This window comes from Ranitomeya imitator, chromosome 3 (genome assembly GCF_032444005.1).
Source record: "Ranitomeya imitator isolate aRanImi1 chromosome 3, aRanImi1.pri, whole genome shotgun sequence".
In the NCBI taxonomy this organism is placed as follows: Eukaryota; Metazoa; Chordata; class Amphibia; order Anura; family Dendrobatidae; genus Ranitomeya; species Ranitomeya imitator.
The window spans coordinates 453,483,863-453,505,730 of NC_091284.1; the positions used below are offsets into that span (position 1 = coordinate 453,483,863).

Here is a 21,868-nt window from a genome sequence, read left to right on the forward strand (position 1 = left end):
GGGGTGGCTCCCTGCTGATTGGTTTCATTGGTCAGCAGGCAATATGTTTCATTATATAAGCGCCCTCTTTGGGATCTAATCAGGTCTGCCCAGACATCAGGGCACCTGTATCTTTGACCTCCGGTTCACCATCATCTCTGCCCCCTGAGGAACCGTATGACGGGGAAACGCGTCGGGGCGTTTGTTGACAGCTAAGTGTCTTTTTGGGGTTAACACCCTCTTTGTTTGCTGTCTTCGGAACCACCTATCTCTGTCTACCTGACTGTGCATGTGTACAAGCACCTTCTATTGGCTATCAGTTCTCACCTGTTATTGCTTGCGTCTATTATCTCATCCATCAGTGTGCAGCTGAGTGCATTCCTTCATTATTTTTTCTTCTCTTGTATGGCATTATGAACTACTGGGTGCTTATAGATACTAATTGCTATACTGAGGTATTTAACATTGTTGAATATTTTGAATGCACCGATAATGACTGCTGCTAATTTCTACCTGGGGGGCGCTGCCATGCACAAGGTTTATCTGAGACTGAACCAGGTCATCTGTTAATTTATATCTCCCTTGCCATTATCATCTCGTTAATTTATGCACACAGTTGTATCCCTGTGAGGTGTGCAGTAGGACTGTTATACAAAAACGCTATAAGTATATGGATTTGTATTTTTGCTCATCTGTTTCTAGCGTCCTACACGGGATCTAAATGCAGGAGGTTGATATTAATTTTTTTTGTGCACCTTAGTTTCCTTACCTTCCGCTTTCTATCATTTCTTTTATTTGCTCATTGTTTTCCCTCTTATAGTTTGATAGTTATTTAACAGGGTGAGCAGGTGCTAGCCGCCGCGGAGTGGGGGCGCCAAATAATCTATCAGGGTGCCAACCTCCACTGCTAGGAAGGGACAGCAGGCAAGTGTAGGGTTACTGTATTAGGCTAGGTGCACCATTAGATTCTTTTGTATATTTCTTTGTTTTCACTGGGAAGTGGTATTTTTAAAGATTATCTGATTAAAATTATATTTTTAAAGGGACAATGTTACACGGTTCACCTCAGGCCTCTCCAACTAGCCATTCTCAAGTCCTGGGACAAAAACCCTTTCTCTCTCGACAGCGAGTTCCGGATAACGTCGTCAACCAAGAGGTCCCTGCACTGGTGGCTCAAGCCAACCACGTTAGCAAAGGGGAAATCCTTTCTCACAGGTCAATGGAAAGTTCTGACCACCGATGCGAGCCTGACTGGTTGGGGTGCAGTGCACCTACACCACAGGGCACAGGACAAGTTGTTCCCAGTGGAAGCGACCATGCCCATCAACATCCTGGAAATTCGTGCCATCTTCCTTGCATTGAGGGCCTTTCATCACTTACTGGCAGCCTCTAACATCAGAATACAGTCAGACAATGCCACAGCTGTGTCATATGTGAATCACCAAGGCGGGACCCGCAGTACCCAAGCGATGCGAGAAGTGTCACATATCCTCCACTGGGGTCGGTTCTCTCAGCGGTCTACATTGCAGGTATGGACAACTGGGAAGCAGACTTCCTCAGCCGACAAAGAATAGACTCGGGAGAGTGGTCTCTCCATCCCGAAATTTTTCGCCAGATTTGCCATCGCTGGGGGACACCGGATGTGGACCTAATTGCATCCCACTTCAATGCCAAGGTCTCCAACTTCATGGCCAGAACACACGATCCGCGATCGCTCGGAGCAGACGCTCTGGTTCAGGACTGGACCCAGTTCCAGCTTCTGTATATTTTTCCACCTCTCCCCCTAATATCCAGGGTGGTGAGGAAGATCAAGCAAGAGGGAGTTCCAACCATCCTAATCGCACCGGACTGGCCCAGACGTACATGGTACGCTGACATTGTACAACTTACAGTAGACGCCCCCTGGCGTCTCCCCGACCGCCCCGATCTTCTATCACAAGGCCCGTTCTACCACCAGAACTCAGGGGCTCTCAATTTGACGGCGTGGCCCTTGAGACCTGGGTTCTAACCCAGGCAGTGCTCTTGCCGGACGTCATTGGAACCATGATCAGGGCACGGAAGCCAGCCTCTGCCAAGATCTATTACCGTACCTGGAAAGCTTTCTTTACCTGGTGCGAATCTCGTGGCCAGACTCCACTCCCTTATTCCTTACCCAAAGTACTTGGTTTTCTCCAATCGGGTCTGGAGGCCAGGCTGTCCCTGGGCTCGCTTAAGAGCCAGGTGTTAGCCCTCTCAGTGCTTTTTAAAAGGCGCATTGCTACCAAGCCACAAGTAAGGACTTTTCTTCAGGGGGTTTCCTGATTGGTTCCCCCTTACAGACGACTACTAGAAATGTGGGACCTCAACCTGGTCCTGACAGCATTGCAGGAACCACCCTTCGAACCCCTTAAGGAGGTCCCGCTCCGCCTTCTATCCCAGAAGGTGGTTTTCCTGGTGGCAATCACCTCGCTACGCAGGGTGTCTGAACTGACGGCACTCTCCTGCAGACGGGCCTTCCTGGTTTTTCACCAGGACAAGGTAGTTCTCCGTACGGTCCCATCCTTCCTTCCGAAGGTTGTGTCCCACTTCCACCTCAATGAGGAAATTTCACTGCCATCCTTTTGTCCGGTCCTGGTTCATAGAGTGGAGAAGGCTCTGCATACGCTTGACCTTGACAGGGCATTGCGTATATATGTGTCTAGGACTGCGTCTTTCCGGAGGTCTGATTCTCTTTTCCTTCTTCCGGAAGGCGGCCGCAAGGGTCTGCCAGCTTCCAAAGCTACCCTTGCCAGGTGGATCAAATCGACCATACAAGACGCCTACCGCCTTAAGAATTCTCCTCTTCCAGCCGGTATTACGGCACACTCTACACGGGCGGTAGGGGCCTCCTGGGCCATTCGGCACCAGGCTTCGGCACAACAAATGTGTAAGGCGGCTACTTGGACTAGCCTACACATGTTTACTAAACACTGCAGGGTTCATGCCCAGTCCTCAGCGGACGCGAGCCTGGGTAGATGTGTTCTGCAGGTGGCGGTGCCCCAAGTGTAGCAGCCTCTCTGCACAATATTCGTCCATTGCTTCCCACCCAGGGGCTGCTTTGGGACGTCCCATGGTCCTGTGTCCCCCAGTGAGGCGACAGTAAAGGAGATTTTTTAGTATACTCACTGTAAAATCTTTCTCTTAGCCTCTAATTGGGGGACACAGCTCCCACCCTGTTGCCCTTCCGGGCCGTTGTTACTGTCGAGTTCTCATATTGTTTGCTTGAGCTCGTACATAGTTGCCTTCTTATAGGCATGGTTATGGTATTCATGTCACGTTGCTCCTACTGCTTTTGCACAAAACTGGAGAAGGCTGACGCCGTCCAGGGGTGTATACTGCAGAGGAGGAGCCATGGTTAATCTTTTTCAGATTATGCATAGTGTCGCCTCCTAGTGGACAGCCGCATAACACCCATGGTCCTGTGTCCCCCCAATTAGAGGCTTACGGTGAGTACACAAAAATCTCCTTTTTTGTATATTAAGATCTGAATGCATTATCACTTAGAAAATGCCGCTCAATGGCATATCTGCCAAGTGAAAGGTCATCTTGACCTAAATTCTAATCTTTGATATTTTATCATTCTCTCTTGTAGTCAATCTATGAACCTGGAAAGCGCCATTGGCTAAAAGTGAAGAAGGATTATCTGAATGAAGGCGCTATGGCAGATACTGCTGATCTTGCAGTATTAGGAGCATTCTACGGAAAGGGAGCAAATGGTTTGTGTTTCTGTCAACCATTTTTTCATTTTTCAAACTGCTAAAATTAAGTGTTCCGTTTAATACACATGCTTTTTGTTTTTCATTATAGGTGGCCTAATGTCCATATTTCTCATGGGATGCTATGACCCTGAAACTCGTAAATGGTGCACAGTAACAAAGTGTTCAAGCGGCTATGATGATGCCACCCTTGCACGCTTACAAAAGGAACTGGACATGGTGAAGATTAGCAAGGTTAGCTATTCCTGATTTTGGAGTAAAGTGAATATGAAGTCAAACCGGATTTGGCACCAGGACAAAGTGCTCAGTTTTTACTCTTCGTTTTTTTTTTTTTTCCTTACTCCCACCGCTTCCCTGAGTACTCAGTTCGAGATGTTGGGTTTTCTTATTTAGTGATCATTTTCATGGTTATTACCAAGAGGGCTAAATTTACTGTTAATAGGTCAACATATAATCTTTAATCTCGTGGGTTTTTTGTTTGTTTTTTACTTTGCTTTCTGATCTTTGCTTAAATTGTAGGATGCAGCGAAAATTCCATCATGGCTGAAGATCAACAAGAACTATTACCCAGATTTCATTATACGAGAGCCGGAGGTAAAGTCCATTTAAGTCTACAATATTGTTATAGTCGACAAGCCTAACAATGTCCTTGACAAACATTGGTAGAAATATGATTACTCATCTAGGCTTCCAATATGTACTGCCATAGTCTCCAACCATGTAGTCCAAGAAATGTATTCTGTGTTCAGCCAAGGTGAGCCACCCAGCTATCCATATGCCCGCTCTACAATATGACAATTTGGGTGATCTGTTATATTTCAGACTTGGACAGTAATCCAGAAGATGAAATGTCCTGTTTTTTCATTTCTCGACCATAACTCAGACTTAAAAGTAGATAAGAATTTAAAGTTTATTATGTAAAGTGCATTGAGCAAGGGGATGGCAATAAACATAATGTAAATTTGTGGTGTAATGATCACTGTAATTGCAGGGTCGGTAATGGTACAGTTCGTGTAATGAGCTGAGTAATTGTTGCATGCCAAAGATGGATTAATATTGGCTGAATGTAGTCATTTTTTATTTACTTATTTTATTTCATGCATACTGAAAGTCATCAGTAATAAACAAGGCAGGTTATAAAACGGAAAGTTTTCCTTGTACCCGTTTAATAGAAAGCTCCTATCTGGGAAATCACTGGAGCAGAGTTTTCCAAGGCGGAGGCTCATACAGCTGGAGGCATATCCATTCGTTTTCCACGCTGCACCCGCTTCAGAGACGACAAGGACTGGAAGTCATCCACTACACTGCAGCAACTTAAGGTTGGCTCAGAGCAAAAACTTGGAAGGCTGGATTTAGACTTGTAGTTTTGGTCAGGATTACGTAGCATTGTTCTCTTGTGTTTTTTACTGAACACTTAATATCTTTCCCCTTTGGGCTGATGATTTTATTTATTTTTTATTTTTTTGTGAGCTAGTCATGAATTTTATTTTTCTGCTCGTGGGACAACTGTAGTTTTGAATATAACCATTCACTTAAATGTACTGAAAATCAGTTCAAAGTGGGTTGAAATAGTCTTAAAGGAAAAAAAAGTTTTTGTTTTTTTGTTTTTTTTACAAAATTCTGTCCATAAAAAGTTTTGAAAGTTGCAGCGTTTTGGTGCAGTGCAAGGCTGTGCTAAAATATAGTGACTTAGTATTCTCATTCCCTTTTCATACAACCCCGTATTGTCAAATCAATGATGAGCGGTGGTGTTTGCCTCACCACAGTGCCCAACTAGATTAAGACTTGTTGAGGTGTGTGCCAGTTTTCAGATGCTCGTGTGCCTTTTAATGAATCGGGAGCATCTGACTCCAACATGCCCGTTCATAAAGATTGGCAAGAAAACCGCCCAGGCCCAAGTGTTAATGTAACCCATGTTTTCTCCAAGAACAGAATACAGATGGATCCATTGCTTTAACTTTGCTTGAATGGATAAAACGTGTCCAAAAATGGATCTTTAGAACAACATAAGAAATAAAAATATTCTTTCATCATAAAGTGACCCATTGACTAAATCCGGTTTTTGTGTTACATTTAAAATTAGCAATTTTCACACTGGCCACTGGGTTTTTTTTTTAGACTCTATAACGTGCGGTTTCAGGAAACAAGTGTGCATTAGCTGCAATGCTCAGATTCCAACCCCATCTTTCTTTCTTGAAAGATCTAATGAGCCTGTGCAAATGTTAGCATGAAGGGATTGATAGCAGGGGGACTGTGATGCTGCCTGTTGTGAATGGTGGATTCTGTATACTGTATATAAAGGTGTTACTTGTCATTGTAATCCTTCCTCTGATGATGAGAAAACTCTTGTAAATTCTTCCCGAGAGGATGGGAATTTGGCCTTAAACAGCCCCAGTGACCAGCACGACAACTGCAAGGTTATTTTTATTTTATTAATGAAGATCGTAATGTTAGACAAGTTTTGTTTTTTTAACAAAACATCCTGACTTAAACAAGTAGTTTTCTGATGATGGCTTCCCTTTTTAAACTTCTTATTTTTTTTCTTTTATTAGCTGAGCATTACTTTTCGAGTTGTGCCTATGAGTTGCTGTGTAATGATAGTTGTATTCTCTGCCATCTAGGAGCTTTACCGGGTCTCTAAGGAGAAATCTGATTTTATTGTTACTGCCGCAACTTCTCAAGATGATGAAGGCTCATCTGAAAACAGTAGTCGTGAAAATGAAGGAAGTTCAAGACCATCAACACCAAGTGGCTCACTGAAGGGTTCTAAAACGTCAACCTCAAAATCACCCGGGAAAGACAAAAGGAGTAACAGTAAGACTTACAACATAGACAACACCACTGCTTTCTGCAATGCCACTCTTGCATCCGCTATTGACTCGGTCGACCCTCTTGTGCAATGAATCAATAAACAACCCTGGCACAATAATCTCACTAAAAAAATCACACCTCACAACTTGTGAACTTTACCCCTATCCCACCTCCTCCCCAACCTGACCATCACTTATCCCCACCCTAACCTTTCTGCTGTCCAGAATCCCGGAGTGTCTTATCAGCTATATCCTCCTTCTCCTCTCGCTTCCTCAAGTTCAGTATGGACAAATCTGAACTCATTATGTGTCCTCCATCTCGCATATCTTCCTTCCTAATCTATCGCAATAAATGACATCACGCTTTCCCCTGTACCAGAAATCTGCACACATCCAAGCATTTGCCACCTCCTGTAGCCTCCAGCTCAAAAATATCTCCAGAATCCGTCCATTCTTCAACGCTCAATCTACTAAAATGCTTATGCATGCCCTCATCATCTCCTGCCTCAACTTCTGCAGCATCCTCCTCTGTTGCCTACCTTCTAACACTGTCGCTACTTCCCCTGCCCTCACCCCCCTTCTTTGCAAATCCCATCATTGTCTCCCAGTTTTTCCAGCATATCCAAAGCCATCCATAATCTGTCTCCTATGAACTAATCTCCTGGTATCTTCCCTCATGTAATCCTTGATCCTCCCAAGACCTCCTTCTCTCCTCCACACTTATTCATTCCTTACCCAATAACATCCAAGACTTCTCCCGAATATCCCCCATCCTCTGGAATTCTGTGCCCCAACACGTCCAATAAGCCACCACATTCAGATGCTTCACACGGAACCTGAATGCCCATCTTTTTAAGAAAGCTTACAACCTGCAATGACCACGCTGCTACATCAACACCACAGGATCCACTGCATCACCCCCGACCTACTGTCTCCTTCCCCATCATCCTGTAAAACTTAACCTCGCAAGGGCAGGGTCCTCTTCCCTCTGCACCAGTCTATTTACTGTAATTGATTTTTATATTTTGTGTGTAACCCCTCATGTATATACAAATAAGATATCCTTTATTTAGATTAATCTGTGGTTGTGGTGTAAATGTTCTAATTTTCATTTTATTGTGTTAAGGTGCTAAGCCTCAACAGGCAAAGAAAAGTGAAGAGCCACCTAAGGCACAGAAGAGGAAAACTGTGTCTTTTGCCCCATCTGAGAGTAAAAAGGTGAGCAATTATTTTAGATTTCTGTAATGATATAGTTTTAGCAGGATATAGCTACTGCCTGAATTGTCCTTTATTTTGGAAGATTGTCATGTGTCTTATGTTGGCCTTTCTGGCACAAAGGGGTTTTCCCATTAACAAATTTCATTTTAATCAATAGATCTTGGAATAATAAGTTCCACAATTGGATGCGTTTAACCCCTCTCTGCCATCGGACGTACTATTCCGTCCATGTGACCTGGGACTTACTTCCCATGGACGGAATCGTATGTCATCGCGATCGGCCGCGCACACGGGTGGTTCACGGCCGGTGTCAGCTGATTCTCAGAGCTGACACCCGGCACTTTAACCCACCCTGAGGTCTTTCACCTGTGCTTTAGGGGCTGTCGAATGAGAGGCACCTTGCATCATATGTGGTACACCTTCCCAATGTTATCCTCCTTCTTACCAGTATTACTGCCCTAACTGAGGATGTCCCACACTACAATCATATGTCTTTTGGGTGATAATCGTTAAATATGCTAACTTCTTCTTTTAAATGGCTCGGTACCTCCTACCTGTTGCCAGAATCTTCAATGCATCTCAACAAGTAGTTATGATATGTGAAAATCTGACGGCGATCAGAGATGATGCCGTTGAGACCCCTTTAATACCATCGTCACCATGGTTTTCCTCCATTCATTTTTCCTGACCATGCCTTCATTGTAATCCTGTCTATACATTCCCTAGTTCAACCCATAAATAAATGGAACATACAGTAGAATTATAAGTCTTACATTTTTTTTTTTCATGTTTGTATATTTTTTTTTATTAATACTTTACTTAATAATTATTATTTATTATTATAGCGCCATTTATTCCATGGCGCTTTACATGTGAGGAGGGGTGTACATAAAAACAGGTACAATAATGTTGAACAATACAAGTCATAACTGGTACAGGAGGAGTGAGGACCCCGGCCGCGAGGGCTCACAATCTACAAGGGATGGGTGAGGATACAGTAGGTGAGGATAGAGCTGGTCGTGCAGTGGTTTGGTCGATCAGTGGTTACTGCAGGTTGTAGGCTTTTCATTATGTATTGTTTGCTTTTTTTTTTTTTCTTTATTCTAATTATAATGTGAGTTTGCAAAAAAATAGAAAAAATTCCATACTCCGCTTCACTAGTAGTTTGGCTGCAGCAATCATACATTACTTTTCTCCTTTGTTGGATGCTACTCTATCTCCACTGTCCTGCTCTATTCACATAAACAGGACATCTCCTTGCCAAGTACCATATATACTCATGTATAAGCCGAGATTTTCAGCATTTTTTTTTTTTTTTTTGTGTGCTGAAAACGCCCCCCTCGGCTTATATACAAGTCATTGTCAGAAAGACAGCTGGGGAGGGGGAGCGGCGGAGTAGCGGATCAGAGGCAGGAGATGGCTGCAGCTAAAGCCTGTGCGTCTGCTAAAGAGAAATGAATATTCACTTCGCTAGCAATGAATATTTCTCTAATAGCGCACACATTTACTGCCACAGCCTCCGGCTTCCAGCACACATCCTACTTACCTTTCCTGCGAGCCCTCGCTGCATCTTGTTCTGGTGCCAGCAGCTGTTCCGGCTGAGCGATCGATCACGTGTCCCCTGCTCTTTAATGTAATTAATATTCACCTCTCTCCACTCCCATAGGCGTGGAGTGAATATTAATTACCTTAATGAGCCGGGACACGTGATCGCTCGGCTGGAAGAGCTGGCACAGAACGAGATGCAGGGAAGGTAAGTAGGATGTGTTTTTTTTTTTTTTTTTTTTTTTTGTTTTGTTTTTTTTTATAGGAACCATTCACACAAGGATAGGGAAGAAGGAGCCATGCACACTAAGATAGGGGATAAGGAGCCATGAATACAAGGATAGGGATGAGGGGACAATGCATACCTGGCTTATACTCAAATCAATAAGTTTTCCCAGTTTTTGATGGCAAAATTAGGTGGCTCGGCTTATACTCGGGTCAACTTATGCACGATTATATACAGTACATTAGTACTGTAGCTATTTTCTACTGTCGTGTGTGAAAATCTATGTTTTTTACTACTATTTATATTTTATTATTTCATTATATATTCTGGATATGGAAAAGAAATGCAACTGATCTGGGAATAAAAACTATAACCTTAATTCCAATAACTGGTAAAGGATCTTGCGAACGAACATCTAGTAACTTTGATCAGTGGCTCTAGGGGCTCTGAAAGCCTCTTCATTAGCGATGAGCGAACGTGCTCTGGCAAGGAGTTATCCAAGCATTCTCATGTCATAAGAGTATCTTCGGCGTGCTCGAATAATATGTTCGAGTTCCGGCAGCTGCATGTCTCGCTGTTCGACAGCTGTAACACATGCAGGGATTGTCTAACAAACAGGCTATCCCTGCATGTGTTGCAGCTGATGAACAGGCTTGACACATGCAGACATTGGGACACAAACCTAGTATTTGAGCACGCCGAAGATACTCTATCTGAGCACACACACTCATCACTACTCTTAAAGGGAACCTGTCACCCCCAAAATCGAGGATGAGCTAAGCCCACCGGCATTAGGGGCTTATCTACAGCATTCTGTAATGCTGTAGATAAGCCCCCGATGTATCCTAAGAGATGAGAAAAAGAGGTTAGATTATACTCACGCGGGCGGTACGATCTGGTGGGCGTCGCAGTCCAGGGCCTCCCATCTTCATAGGATGACGTCCTCTTCTGATCTTCACGCTGCGGCTCCTGCGCAGGCGTACTTTGTCTGCCCTGTTGAGGGCAGAGCAAAGTACTGCAGTGCGCAGGCGCCGAGAAAGATCAGAGAGGCCCAGCACCTGCGCACTGCAGTACTTTGCTCTGCCCTCAACAGGGCAGACAAAGTACGCCTGCACAGGAGCCGCAGCGTGAAGACAAGAAGAGGACGTCATATGATGAAGATGGGAGGCCCCGGACCAGACCGCGACACCCATCGGACCGGACCGGGACCGCCCCTGGGTGAGTATAATCTAACCTCTTTTTCTTATCTTTTAGGATACATCGGGGGCTTATCTATGGCATTCCAGAATGCTGTAGATAAGCACCTGATGCTGGTGGGCTTAGGGTACCGTCACACAGTGCAATTTTGATCGCTACGACGGCACGATTCGTGACGTTCGAGCGATATAAGTACGATATCGTAGTGTGTGACACGCTCCTGCGATCAGGGACCCCGCTGAGAATCGTACGTCGTAGCAGATCGTTTGAAACTTTCTTTCGTCGTCTAGTGTCCCGCTGTGGCGGCATGATCGCATGGTGTAACATATATCGTATACGATGTGCGCATAGTAACCAACGGCTTCTACATCGCACATACGTCATGAAATTATCGCTCCAGCGTCGTAGATTGCAAAGTGTGACAGCAGTCTACGACGCTGGAGCGATATTGTTACGATGCTGGAGCGTCACGGATCGTACCGTTGTAGCGATGAAAATTGCACTGTGTGACGGTACCCTTAGCCCACCCTCGATTTTGGGGGTGACAGGTTCCCTTTAATTCAAAACCATGGCCACTAAAATAAATATGCAATGTTCAACTGTCCACCCATTTTTGTCCATTGCCCTTCTATGGCTATGTCTGTTTTGTTAAAAACTTCCTTGTCTCTGCAGGCTAAAATAAATTCTAACCAAAGCAATGGACACAATGTGGCGCAATCTACAACGACTTCCAAAGTAAGTATCAGTCTTTTATTTTTATACTAGATGTCATGAAAGTGAAGATGTGAGCAACTATAAGAAAGGAAATAGTGGGTTAAAACCAATAAATGAGCAAAATTTGCAATAAATTAATCTGAAAGTGCACCACCAACGTATGTGAAACATTATTTTACAAAAAGTGGTTATTTAAAACTTAACCTTTTAATCCATCATTTAGAAATGTAAAAAGGTCTTAAGAACCTAAACTAAGCAGTGTGACAAACACAGAAATTGGTGCATAGGCACCTCAATTGCAAAGAAAAGTAAAGAATTGTGTGCTCTAGCATACATCATATACCAACCGTGTTGATACCAAATAAAGCAACAGTCAGAGGTCAAACCTGATAGGTCTATATAGACAGAGGACCTGGTACTTCACATGGAGATGCAGAAATGGGAACAACCTCACCGGACTTTTATATCAATGTCCAAAAGTGTTCCTCAAGGGCTCCTTTACCATAGACAAGGACTGGTAGAATACAGTAGTAGCAGCAGCCTTATTCCAATCACCCAGGATCTTAACCTTTCACCCAAATATAAAACCAATAACTCCAATTCTTCCCTTCATTGACTGCTAGTTGCATGATTCTTGGTACAGTTGTGGCCAAAAGTATTGACACCCCTGCAATTCTGTCAGATAATACTCAGTTTCTTCCTGAAAATGATTGCAAACACATTCTTTGTTATTATCTTCATTTAATTTGTCTTAAATGAAAAAACACAAAAAGAATTTTCCTAAAGCCAAGTTGGATATAATTCCACACCAAACATAAAAAGGGGGTGGACAAAAGTATTGGCACTGTTCGAAAAATCATGTGATGCTTTTCTAATTTGTGTAATTAACAGCACCTGTAACTTACCTGTGGCACCTAACAGGTGTTGGCAATAACTAAATCACACTTGCAGCCAGTTGACATGGATTAAAGTTGACTCAACCTGTGTCCTTGTGTGTACCACATTGAGCATGGAAAAAAGAAAGAAGACCAAAGAAGTGTCTGAGGACTTGAGAAACCAAATTGTGAGGAAGCATGAGCAATCTCAAGGCTACAAGTCCATCTCCAAAGACCTGAATGTTCCTGTGTCTACCGTGCGCAGTGTCAAAGAAGTTTAAAACCCATGGCACTGTGGCTAACCTCCCTAGATGTGGACGGAAAAGAAAAATTGACAAGAGAATTCAACACAAGATTGTGCGTGTGTTGGAGAAAGAACCTCGACTAACATCCAAACAAGTTCAAGCTGCCCTGCAGTCCGAGGGTACAACAGTGTCAACCCGTACTATCCGTCGGCGTCTGTATGACAAGGGACTGTATGGTAGGAGACCCAGGAAGACCCCACTTCTTACTTACCCCGAGACATAAAAAAGTCAGGCCGGAGTTTGCCAAAACTTACCTGAAAAAGCCTAAAACGTTTTGGAAGAATGTTCTCTGGTCAGATGAGACAAAAGTAGAGCTTTTTGGGCAAAGGCATCAACAGAGTTTACAGGAGAAAAAAAAGAGGCATTCAAAGAAAAGAACACGGTCCCTACAGTCAAACATGGCGGAGGTTCCCTGATGTTTTGGGGTTTGCTTTGCTGCCTCTGGCACTGGACTGCTTGACCGTGTGCATGACATTATGAAGTCTGAAGACTACTAACAAATTTTGCAGCATAATGTAGGGCACAGTGTGAGAAAGCTGGGTCTCCCTCAGAGGTCATGGGTCTTCCAGGACAATGACACCAAACACACTTTTAAAAAGCACTAGAAAATGGTTTGAGAGGAAGCACTGGAGACTTCTAAGGTGGCCAGCAATGAGTCCAGACCTGAATCCCATAGAACACCAGTGGAGAGATCTAAAAATAGCAGTTTGGAGAAGGCACCCTTCAAATATCGGGGACCTGGAACAGTTTGCCAAAGAAGAATGGTCTAAAATTCCAGCAGAGCATTGTAAGAAACTCATTGATGGTTACCGGAAGCGGTTGGTCGCAGTTATTTTGGCTAAAGGTTGTGCAACTAAGTATTAGGCTGAGGGTGCCAATACTTTTATCTGGCCAATTTTTGGAGTTTTGTGTGAAATGATCAATGTTTGGCTTTTTGCTTCATTCTCTTTTGTGTTTTTTCATTTAAGACAAATTAAATGAAGATAATAATACCAAAGAATTTGTGATAATACTCAGTTTCTTCCTGAAAATGATTGCAATCTGACAGAATTGCAGGGGTGTCAATACTTTTGGCCACAACTGTATGTATGTACTTGCATTGTCTAATCCAGAGTTTACTAATTCTATTCCTATTGTACAGAATTCTCACTCATAAAATGGTGTGTTTTTAGACTCTTCTAGATATTTTCACTGGCGTGAAGCTTTATCTCCCATCGTCCCTGGAGGAGTTTCCGAAACTGCGCCGTTACTTCCTTGCCTATGATGGTGATCTTGTCCCAGAATTTGATATTCCTTCTGCTACACATGTGATGGATGATGTTTCCGAATGCGCTGACGATGCAAAGCGTGTCACACCGCGCTGGATATGGGAATGCATTCGACGTCGTAGACTTGTGACACCATGCTAATGAATGCTCATCAGCCAAGACGACCCTTCTGGGCATTTTTACACCCTGATGTTTACAGACCATGTTAAAGTAGTTCTCCTGAATAACCAGTCTGAGACTTAGTGTACTGAATGCACCAAGTAATGAGAGTGCTGTCTTCTAGAAAATAAGTTTTCCTCGCACCATCCTAACTACGATGTGCCCAGATCTGGAACTTCTCCTTCCAGATCCACAGCGTTATGTACCCAAATTGTCTTGGGTAAGAACATCACCTCCGGCTGCAGCACCATTCTGCAGAGTATCAATGTGTGTGGCATTTTCCCCAGTAATGTTGCTTTATATTGAGCTCCCCAAAAAACGACATTTATTTTTCGGTGTAAATAGATGAGTGGGAACACTATTGCTTTTATATAATCATGTGTCTAGAAGTGAATATTCTGGACACGGGGAAAAGGTACTTGGTAAACTTTTAATGTTGCTGCATTTCCAGGCACAATGCTCCTACCACGTGGGGTGCCTAAACGAAGTAAGCCACCTGAACACTCTGCTGTTCTGGACACTGGAGTAGACATCTGTTTTATATGTGCCATTTTACTAGCTGTACAGGTATCGCCTACAGAGTGATGTGGTGTGGTAGAGCATATATAAAGCAATGGATGTATTAAAGACTAATGATTTTCAGATGCATGTCTTCTTCACTAACTAAAACACCATTACCGTGCTAAATATCATAGTGTAAATCAGCCCTGGCTGCACCATGCCCTCACCCATTCCCGCCTGCTGTCACCACTGTCTGCATCCTCAGGATAAAGACGGCAAGCAAAGACGTCGGTGGAGGAGAGGACCACCGGGTCATCTTCCACCAACCAGCATGTGAGACACCAGACTCAATGACTTAATTTCATTGCGCCTCTGTTGAGTCTTGGTGCATCAGAGGAACAAGGAGTGTGAGGTGAGTGGTTTGTCTTTTTTTGGGGGGAGGTGAAGGTTTGTGTATGGGATATTGGTATATACAGTCGGTATGGAAAGTGTTCAGACCCTTTTAATTTTTTCACTCTTTGTTTCATTGCAGCCATTTGGTAAATTCAAAAAAGTTTTATATTTTTCTCATTAACCCCTTCTTGACATCGGACGGGATAGTACGTCCAACGCCCCGCTTTGAGGTGGGCTCACCGCCCGCGCTGATTAACTAGTTAAATGCCGCTGTCAAACTCTGACCGGCATTTAACACACGCTTCCGGCCATTGGGCTGGAAATACGCGCACCGCTGACCACCCCAACTCCCTCGTCACGTGATCTGGGGTCAGCGGTGTGTCGGCATGACAATTAGAGGTTGTTGATGCCAGATCCCTATGAGCATCACCCTGCTGTAATTTTACTACATGGGTGATCAAGTTACGGCAGCTTCTAGCCTCTCATGGAGACTATTGAAGCATGCCAAAATAAAAAAAAAAAAGTGTTGAAAAAAAAACCTCATAAGTTCAAATCACGCTCCTTTCGCCCCATTCAAAATAAAACAAAAATAAAATCAAACCTACACGTATTTGGTATCAACACGTTCATAATCGCCCGCTATATCAATAAAAAAGGATTCACCTGATCGCTAAACGGCGTAGCGATTTTAAAAAAAAAGTAAAAACCGCAGAATTACTTTTTTTTTTTTGTCGCCGCGACATTGCATTAAAATGCAATAATGGGCGATCAAAAGAATGTATCTGCACAAAAGTGGTATCAATAAAAACGTCAGCTCGGCGCGCAAAAAATAAGCCCTCACCCAAACCGAAACACGAAAAATGGAGACCCTACAGGTATCGGAAAATGGCGCAATTTTTTTTTTTTTTCTCTTGGCAAATTTTGGAATTTTTTTTTTCACCACTTAGATAAAAAGAGCCTGGACATGTTTGGTGTCTATGAACTCCTAATGACCTGGAGAATCATAATGGCAGGTCAGTTTTAGCATTTAGTGAACCTAGCAAAAAAGCCAAATAAAAAACAAGTGTGGGACTGCACTTGGAATTTTACCCTTCGCCACGACAGCACCCCACATGAGAGAGAGGGATCCGCCCATAGGAACAGGAAACCTACAGAATAAAAGGAGGCGGTTCCCTCTCCTCTTCAGTTTAGGTTTCCTGTTCCTATGGGAATCCGAGGTACCTACAGTTAATAGGATTCCTGGGCCATGCACCCGCCTGCGTCGGTCTCCGTGGGAACGGCAGGGGCTGCGGTTCCAGAGGCAGCGGCGGGGGAGCCACTGTTTGAAGCCTTCCCCCTCGTCTGATCAGTCACCATGGTCCGGGTCCGGTCACCGCTCGTCCGCCCGGCTCCATGAGGGCGCGCGCGCTCAGCGGCCGGCTTAATATTCACAGCCGCCGCATGGTGAGGAGGAGCGGCGCGTCTAACCCGGAAGTCGCTGGAGCACTTCCGGGTTCGGGCCGGGGAGGCAGGAGATTCGGCGCCAGATTTAAATCTGCAGTGCTAGTGTCAGCCGGTGTGTGTGAGTATGGCTTCACCGGCCGACGAGGCGCACCTAGCTGTGACAGAGCTCTCTCCTAGCAAGGAGAAAAGCGCCAGGAGCAGCACCAAAGATGGTGGTCGACAGGAGCAATCTTCCACCAAACAAAGAGATCCCTCAAAGAATCTGCCTCCAGATCCGGTACCTGTCAGCTTCTCTGGGTGAGTTTAAAGAATCCTCTACCTATAGGCTGATGTATGTTCCTCCTGTGTCCCCTTCCTCTAGACTAGGAAAAAGACACACAAATCCAAGCACAAGGAGTGTGCTTTATGTGCGCAGCCCCTACAGGATTCTTATACGAAAAGGTTATGCTCGGATTGCATCATGCTAACCTTACGTCAGGAAAATATAATGACTCCGTCTGACGTTAGAGCCATAATTCGGAAAGAGATGCAGGGTTTGGCGCATGCAAGTAGCACCAGTACCCGCCAACCAAGCAGGTCCCCATCTCCAGCAAGCCCAGAGTGAGAGGTGGTACATAAGTCCTCAGACGAATCAGAATCTCGGCCGAGTTCATCCGAAGATGAAGGGGGGCTGTGTCAGCCTAACAGCAGTGTAGACAACTTAGCAAAAGCTGTCAGAAGCACGATGGCGTGCCCAGACGAGAAGGGAAGAAAATCAGCTCAGGACATCATGTTCGCGGGGTTAGGACAAAGGAAACGTAGATCCTTCCCCGTAGTACCCACGGTTAAAGATTTAATTAAAAAGAAGTGGGATAAGCAAAACAAGAGGATTCCTACCATCATCCTCTAAGAGACGCTATCCCTTCAGTGATGAGGAGCTGAATTCTTGGTCGAAGGTGCCAAAAGTTGATGCAGCAGTAGCCTCAACTTCCTGGCAGTCGGTCTTGCCAGTCAAAGATTCGGGGATTCTAACTGACCCATTAGACCAAAAAGCAGAGGCCTTGCTTAAATAATCATGGGAGGCCAATACAGGGGCATTCAGGCCAGACATCACTGCTACCTGCACAGCGAGGTCGCTGCTAGTGTGGATGAAACAAATTAGAGGAAGAACTTAGAGAGTTAATTCTACCGAAAATCCCTCTAATAAAAGAGGCTATAGCGTTCCTGGCAGATGCCTCTGTGGATTCGCTACGCCTAGCAGCCAGGTCAGCCGGCCTAGTGAATACAGCCCGGCGAGCACTCTGGTTGAAGAACTGGAAAGGGGACGCACAAGCAAAAGCAAAACTTTGTGCGATCCCCTGCCAGGGTGAGTTCCTTTTTGGAAAGACACTGGATGAGCTCTTAAATAAAGCGGGAGAGCGAAAGAAAGGCTTCCCTAACCAATATCTTCCATCTTACAGGAGAGCCTTCGGAAGACGCCCCTTTACCAGGAACAAACCGTTTGAGCAAAGGGACCGTTGGGAAACAAAGGATCCTAAACAAAGAGGCGCTCTGTTTAGCGGATCCTATAATACAAAACGTGGCAAGTACTGCTAACTTTGAAGTGGGCGGCAGATTAAAATTTTTCTTTTCTAAATGGGAACAGATAACATCTAGCCATTGGATTCTGGACATTATTAGACACGGATTAAAGTTAGAGTTTTAGAATTCCTTGGGATTCTTTTATAGTAACATCACCAAAAGGACGGGAACAACAAAAAGCTCTGGAGTCAGAGATCCTATCTCTTCTACCTAAAAAAGTGTTGGTGGAGGTTCCCCAGGATCAAAAAGGAAAGGGGTTCTACTCTCCTTTGTTTTTGATCAAAAAAACAGATGGTTAATTTAGAACCATCATAAATCTGAAGAAATTAAATTCCTTTCTGCGTAACCATACTTTCAAAATGGAATCTATTAGTTCTGCCATCAAGCTTTTGTTCCCTAGGTGTGTCATGGCCGGGATAGACCTAAAAGATGCCTACTACCATCTTCCCATACGCGCCGAACATCAGCAGTACCTAAGGGTAGCAGTCATTCTGGCGGGACAGGTTCGTCATTTTCAATATGTAGCGATGCCCTTTGGGCTCTCTATGGCTCCCCGTATCTTCACAAAAGTAATGTTAGAAGTGATGGCTCATTTACGCCAGCAAGACACTTTGATAATACCCTACCTGGATGATTTCTTAGTAATAGGAGATTCCATAACTCAATGTAAGATGCGGTTATCTAATGCGATCTTGTCCCTACAGGAGTTGGGTTGGATCGTCAACTACGAAAAATCCAGGCTGAATCCAGACACTGTTCAGGTATTTCTAGGAATCCAGCTAGACTCCGTAAGTCAGAAAAGCTTCCTCCCGCATTCAAAAAGATTGACTATACAATCAAAGGTGTCAGAGGCAATGGGAAGACCCCACATGACACTAAGGAAGGCTATGTCCTTATCCTCATGTATACCAGCTGTACCGTGGGCTCAATTCCATACCCATCAATTACAGTATGAAGTATTGTCAGTCCAGGGGGAGAAGTGACATCTGGAGAGTAAATTGTCTCTTTCCAGAGATGTCTTAGAATCACTATCCTGGTGGCTAGATTTGGAACACCTTTCAGGAGGTGTACCGTGGATAATAGATCCTTCTAAGAGGATTACCACTGATGCCAGCCCTATGGGGTGGGGTGCACATATGGAAGATAATCTGGTCCAAGATACCTGGAATCAGGCAGAATTAACATGCTCTTCCAATTGGAAAGAGTTAAAAGCAGTAGAATATGCCTTAAATCATTTTCTTCCACAGATTCGAGGAGCACATGTAAGAGTTCTATCGGACAATTCCACCACAGTGGCATATATAAACCGTCAAGGTGGTACACGATCAGGAGCCCTGATGACCATAGCAGCAGACATCTTCCAAGTGGCAGAGTCTCATCTTGCATCTTTAACAGCCCTACACATCAGAGGGGTGGAAAACACCAAGGCAGACTACCTCAGTCTAAACAGACTACGCCAAGGAGAATGGACTTTAAACAGAGACATATTCAGGATAATAACAAAAGCATGGGGTATACCTCAGATAGATCTGTTCGCCACAAGAGGCAACAGACAGGTGAAAAGATTTGCTTCCCTGAACCTCATGAATCACCCAGACATGTTGGACTCCCTTCACCACCCTTGGAAGTTCAAACTGGCATACGCTTTTCCTCCGATGTCTCTGATTCCTCTAGTGATCAGGAAGATCAGGAGGGAACAAGCAAGAGTAATCCTCATTGCACCCTTCTGGCCAAAGAGACCATGGTTCTCTTGTCTCCAGAGCATGTGTCTATGTGATCCATGGATACTTCCTTCAGACAGAGAGCTGCTGTCCCAGGGCCCGTTTTTCCACACGCAAGTGAAAGGTCTTCACTTGACGGCGTGGAATTTGTGCGGCAGTTATTAAATTCAAGAGGGTTTTCAGAACAACTAGTAAACACCCTGTTACTGAGTAGGAAGAGATCTACCACCCTATTATATAGTAGGGTATGGAAGAAATTCTTAAACTTTTATACAATGCCGTTCACTAACCAAGTTCCGGTAATACCTATTCTAGAGTTCCTACAAAAAGGTAGAGAATTAGGTTTATCGGTAAACACCTTAAGAGTTCAGGTCTCAGCGTTAGGAGCTCTATATGGGGACAATATAGCAGCTAATAAGTGGGTCTCCAAATTTATTAAATCTTGTGAATGTAGTAATCTGGTCCATATTCCCCGTCTACCTCCGTGGGATTTAAATTTAGTGTTAGAGGCCTTAACTGGTTCCCCATTTGAACCGCTAGATTCCATACCTCTGAATATTCTAACATATAAAGTAGCCCTATTGGTAGCCCTAACCTCAGCTAGAAGGGTTAGTGACATCCAGGCCCTATCAGTAGACCCACCTTACTGGTATTTCAAGATCGAATAGTCCTAAAACCTGATCCCTCATACCTCCCTAATGTAGCATCCACCTATCATAGATCTCAGGAAATTTTTCTCACTTCCTTTTTTGATTCTCCTGTAACCCCAGAACAACACAAGTTCCACACCTTAGATGTCAGAAGGGCCATCTTGACGTATATAGAAAGGTCTCAGACATGGAGGCAGAGTAGGGCTCTGTTTCTCCTTTTAGGGCCGCAAGAAAGGACATGGGGTCACGAGAGCTACCATATCTCGGTGGATCAGAGAAGCTATCTCTTTGGCCTACACATCAAAGGGCGAGATCCCTCCAGTTGGGATTAAAGCACATTCAACATGAGCCATGGCTTCCTCCTGGGCGGAACAAGCGGATGTACCAGTCCACTTAATATGTAAGGCCGCAACCTGGTCTACACCTTCTACCTTTTACAACCATTATAGACTTGATCTATCTACATCTTCTGATCTGACCTTTGGTAGAGCTGTGCTTAGTACAGTAGTCCCACCCAGATAATGATTCTCTGAAAGTCTCTCATGTGGGGTGCTGTCGTGGCGAAGGGTAAAAAGCCGGATTACTTACGGTAATGCTCTTTTAATGAGTCCACGACAGCACCCATTTACTACCCTCCCTAAATTATGCACAGTTCTCTCAAATTTTAAGTTCACAAATAATGGTTGTATAGAGTTAAGAAATTTATATTGCTGAGTAAGAATTAATACTAAAGCTTTTGCGGTTCCCTTTTTATACTCTATAAACTAAACTGAGGAGGAGAGGGGACCACCTCCTTTTATTCTGTAGGTTTCCTGTTCCTATGGGTGGATCCCTCTCCCTCATGTGGGGTGCTGTCGTGGACTCATTAAAAGAGCATTACCGGTAAGTAATCCGGCTTTTTTTTCCCATTTTCAAGTACACAACATGCTAAAACCAATCATGTCGTTCAAAAGTACAACTCGTCCCACAAAAGATAAGCCCTCACATGGCCATATTGACGGAAAAATAAAAAAGTTATGGGTCTGGAAAGAGGGAACGAAGACTCAAAACCGAAAAAAGCTCCGGTCATGAAGGAGTTAATGTACACTCTGCACCCCATCTTGACTGAAAAAAAAAAAACAAATGTAAATTTTGCAAATTTATTCAAAAGAAAAAATGAAATCACATGGTGATAAGTAGGGTTGAGCGAAACGGGTCGGCCATTTTCAGAAGTCGCCGACTTTTGGCAAAGTCGGGTTTCCTGAAACCCGACCCCTGTGTGGGGTCGGCCATAGTAACATAGTTAGTAAGGCCGAAAAAAGACATTTGTCCATCCAGTTCAGCCTATATTCCATCATAATAAATACCCAGATCTATGTCCTTCTACAGAACCTAATAATTGTATGATACAATATTGTTCTGCTCCAGGAAGACATCCAGGCCTCTCTTGAACCCCTCGACTGAGTTCGCCATCACCACCTCCTCAGGCAAGCAATTCCAGATTCTCACTGCCCTAACAGTAAAGAATCCTCTTCTATGTTGGTGGAAAAACCTTCTCTCCTCCAGACGCAAAGAATGCCCCCTTGTGCCC

General features: G+C 44.2%; 1 protein-coding gene across 1 annotated transcript in view; it reads left to right on the top strand.

The window, feature by feature from the left end:
- LIG3 (DNA ligase 3) overlaps nt 1–14,672 on the top strand; it is a 41,456-nt gene extending 26,784 nt beyond the window's left edge. The window contains exons 14-21 of the mRNA XM_069757392.1: nt 3,590–3,713; nt 3,805–3,947; nt 4,233–4,307; nt 4,886–5,032; nt 6,335–6,527; nt 7,650–7,741; nt 11,382–11,444; nt 13,776–14,672. Of these exons, the coding sequence (XP_069613493.1) occupies nt 3,590–3,713; nt 3,805–3,947; nt 4,233–4,307; nt 4,886–5,032; nt 6,335–6,527; nt 7,650–7,741; nt 11,382–11,444; nt 13,776–14,012 (1,074 nt within the window). The 3' untranslated portion in view covers nt 14,013–14,672. The remainder of the gene's footprint in view (nt 1–3,589; nt 3,714–3,804; nt 3,948–4,232; nt 4,308–4,885; nt 5,033–6,334; nt 6,528–7,649; nt 7,742–11,381; nt 11,445–13,775) is intronic.
- Nucleotides 14,673–21,868: the final 7,196 nt, after the last annotated feature.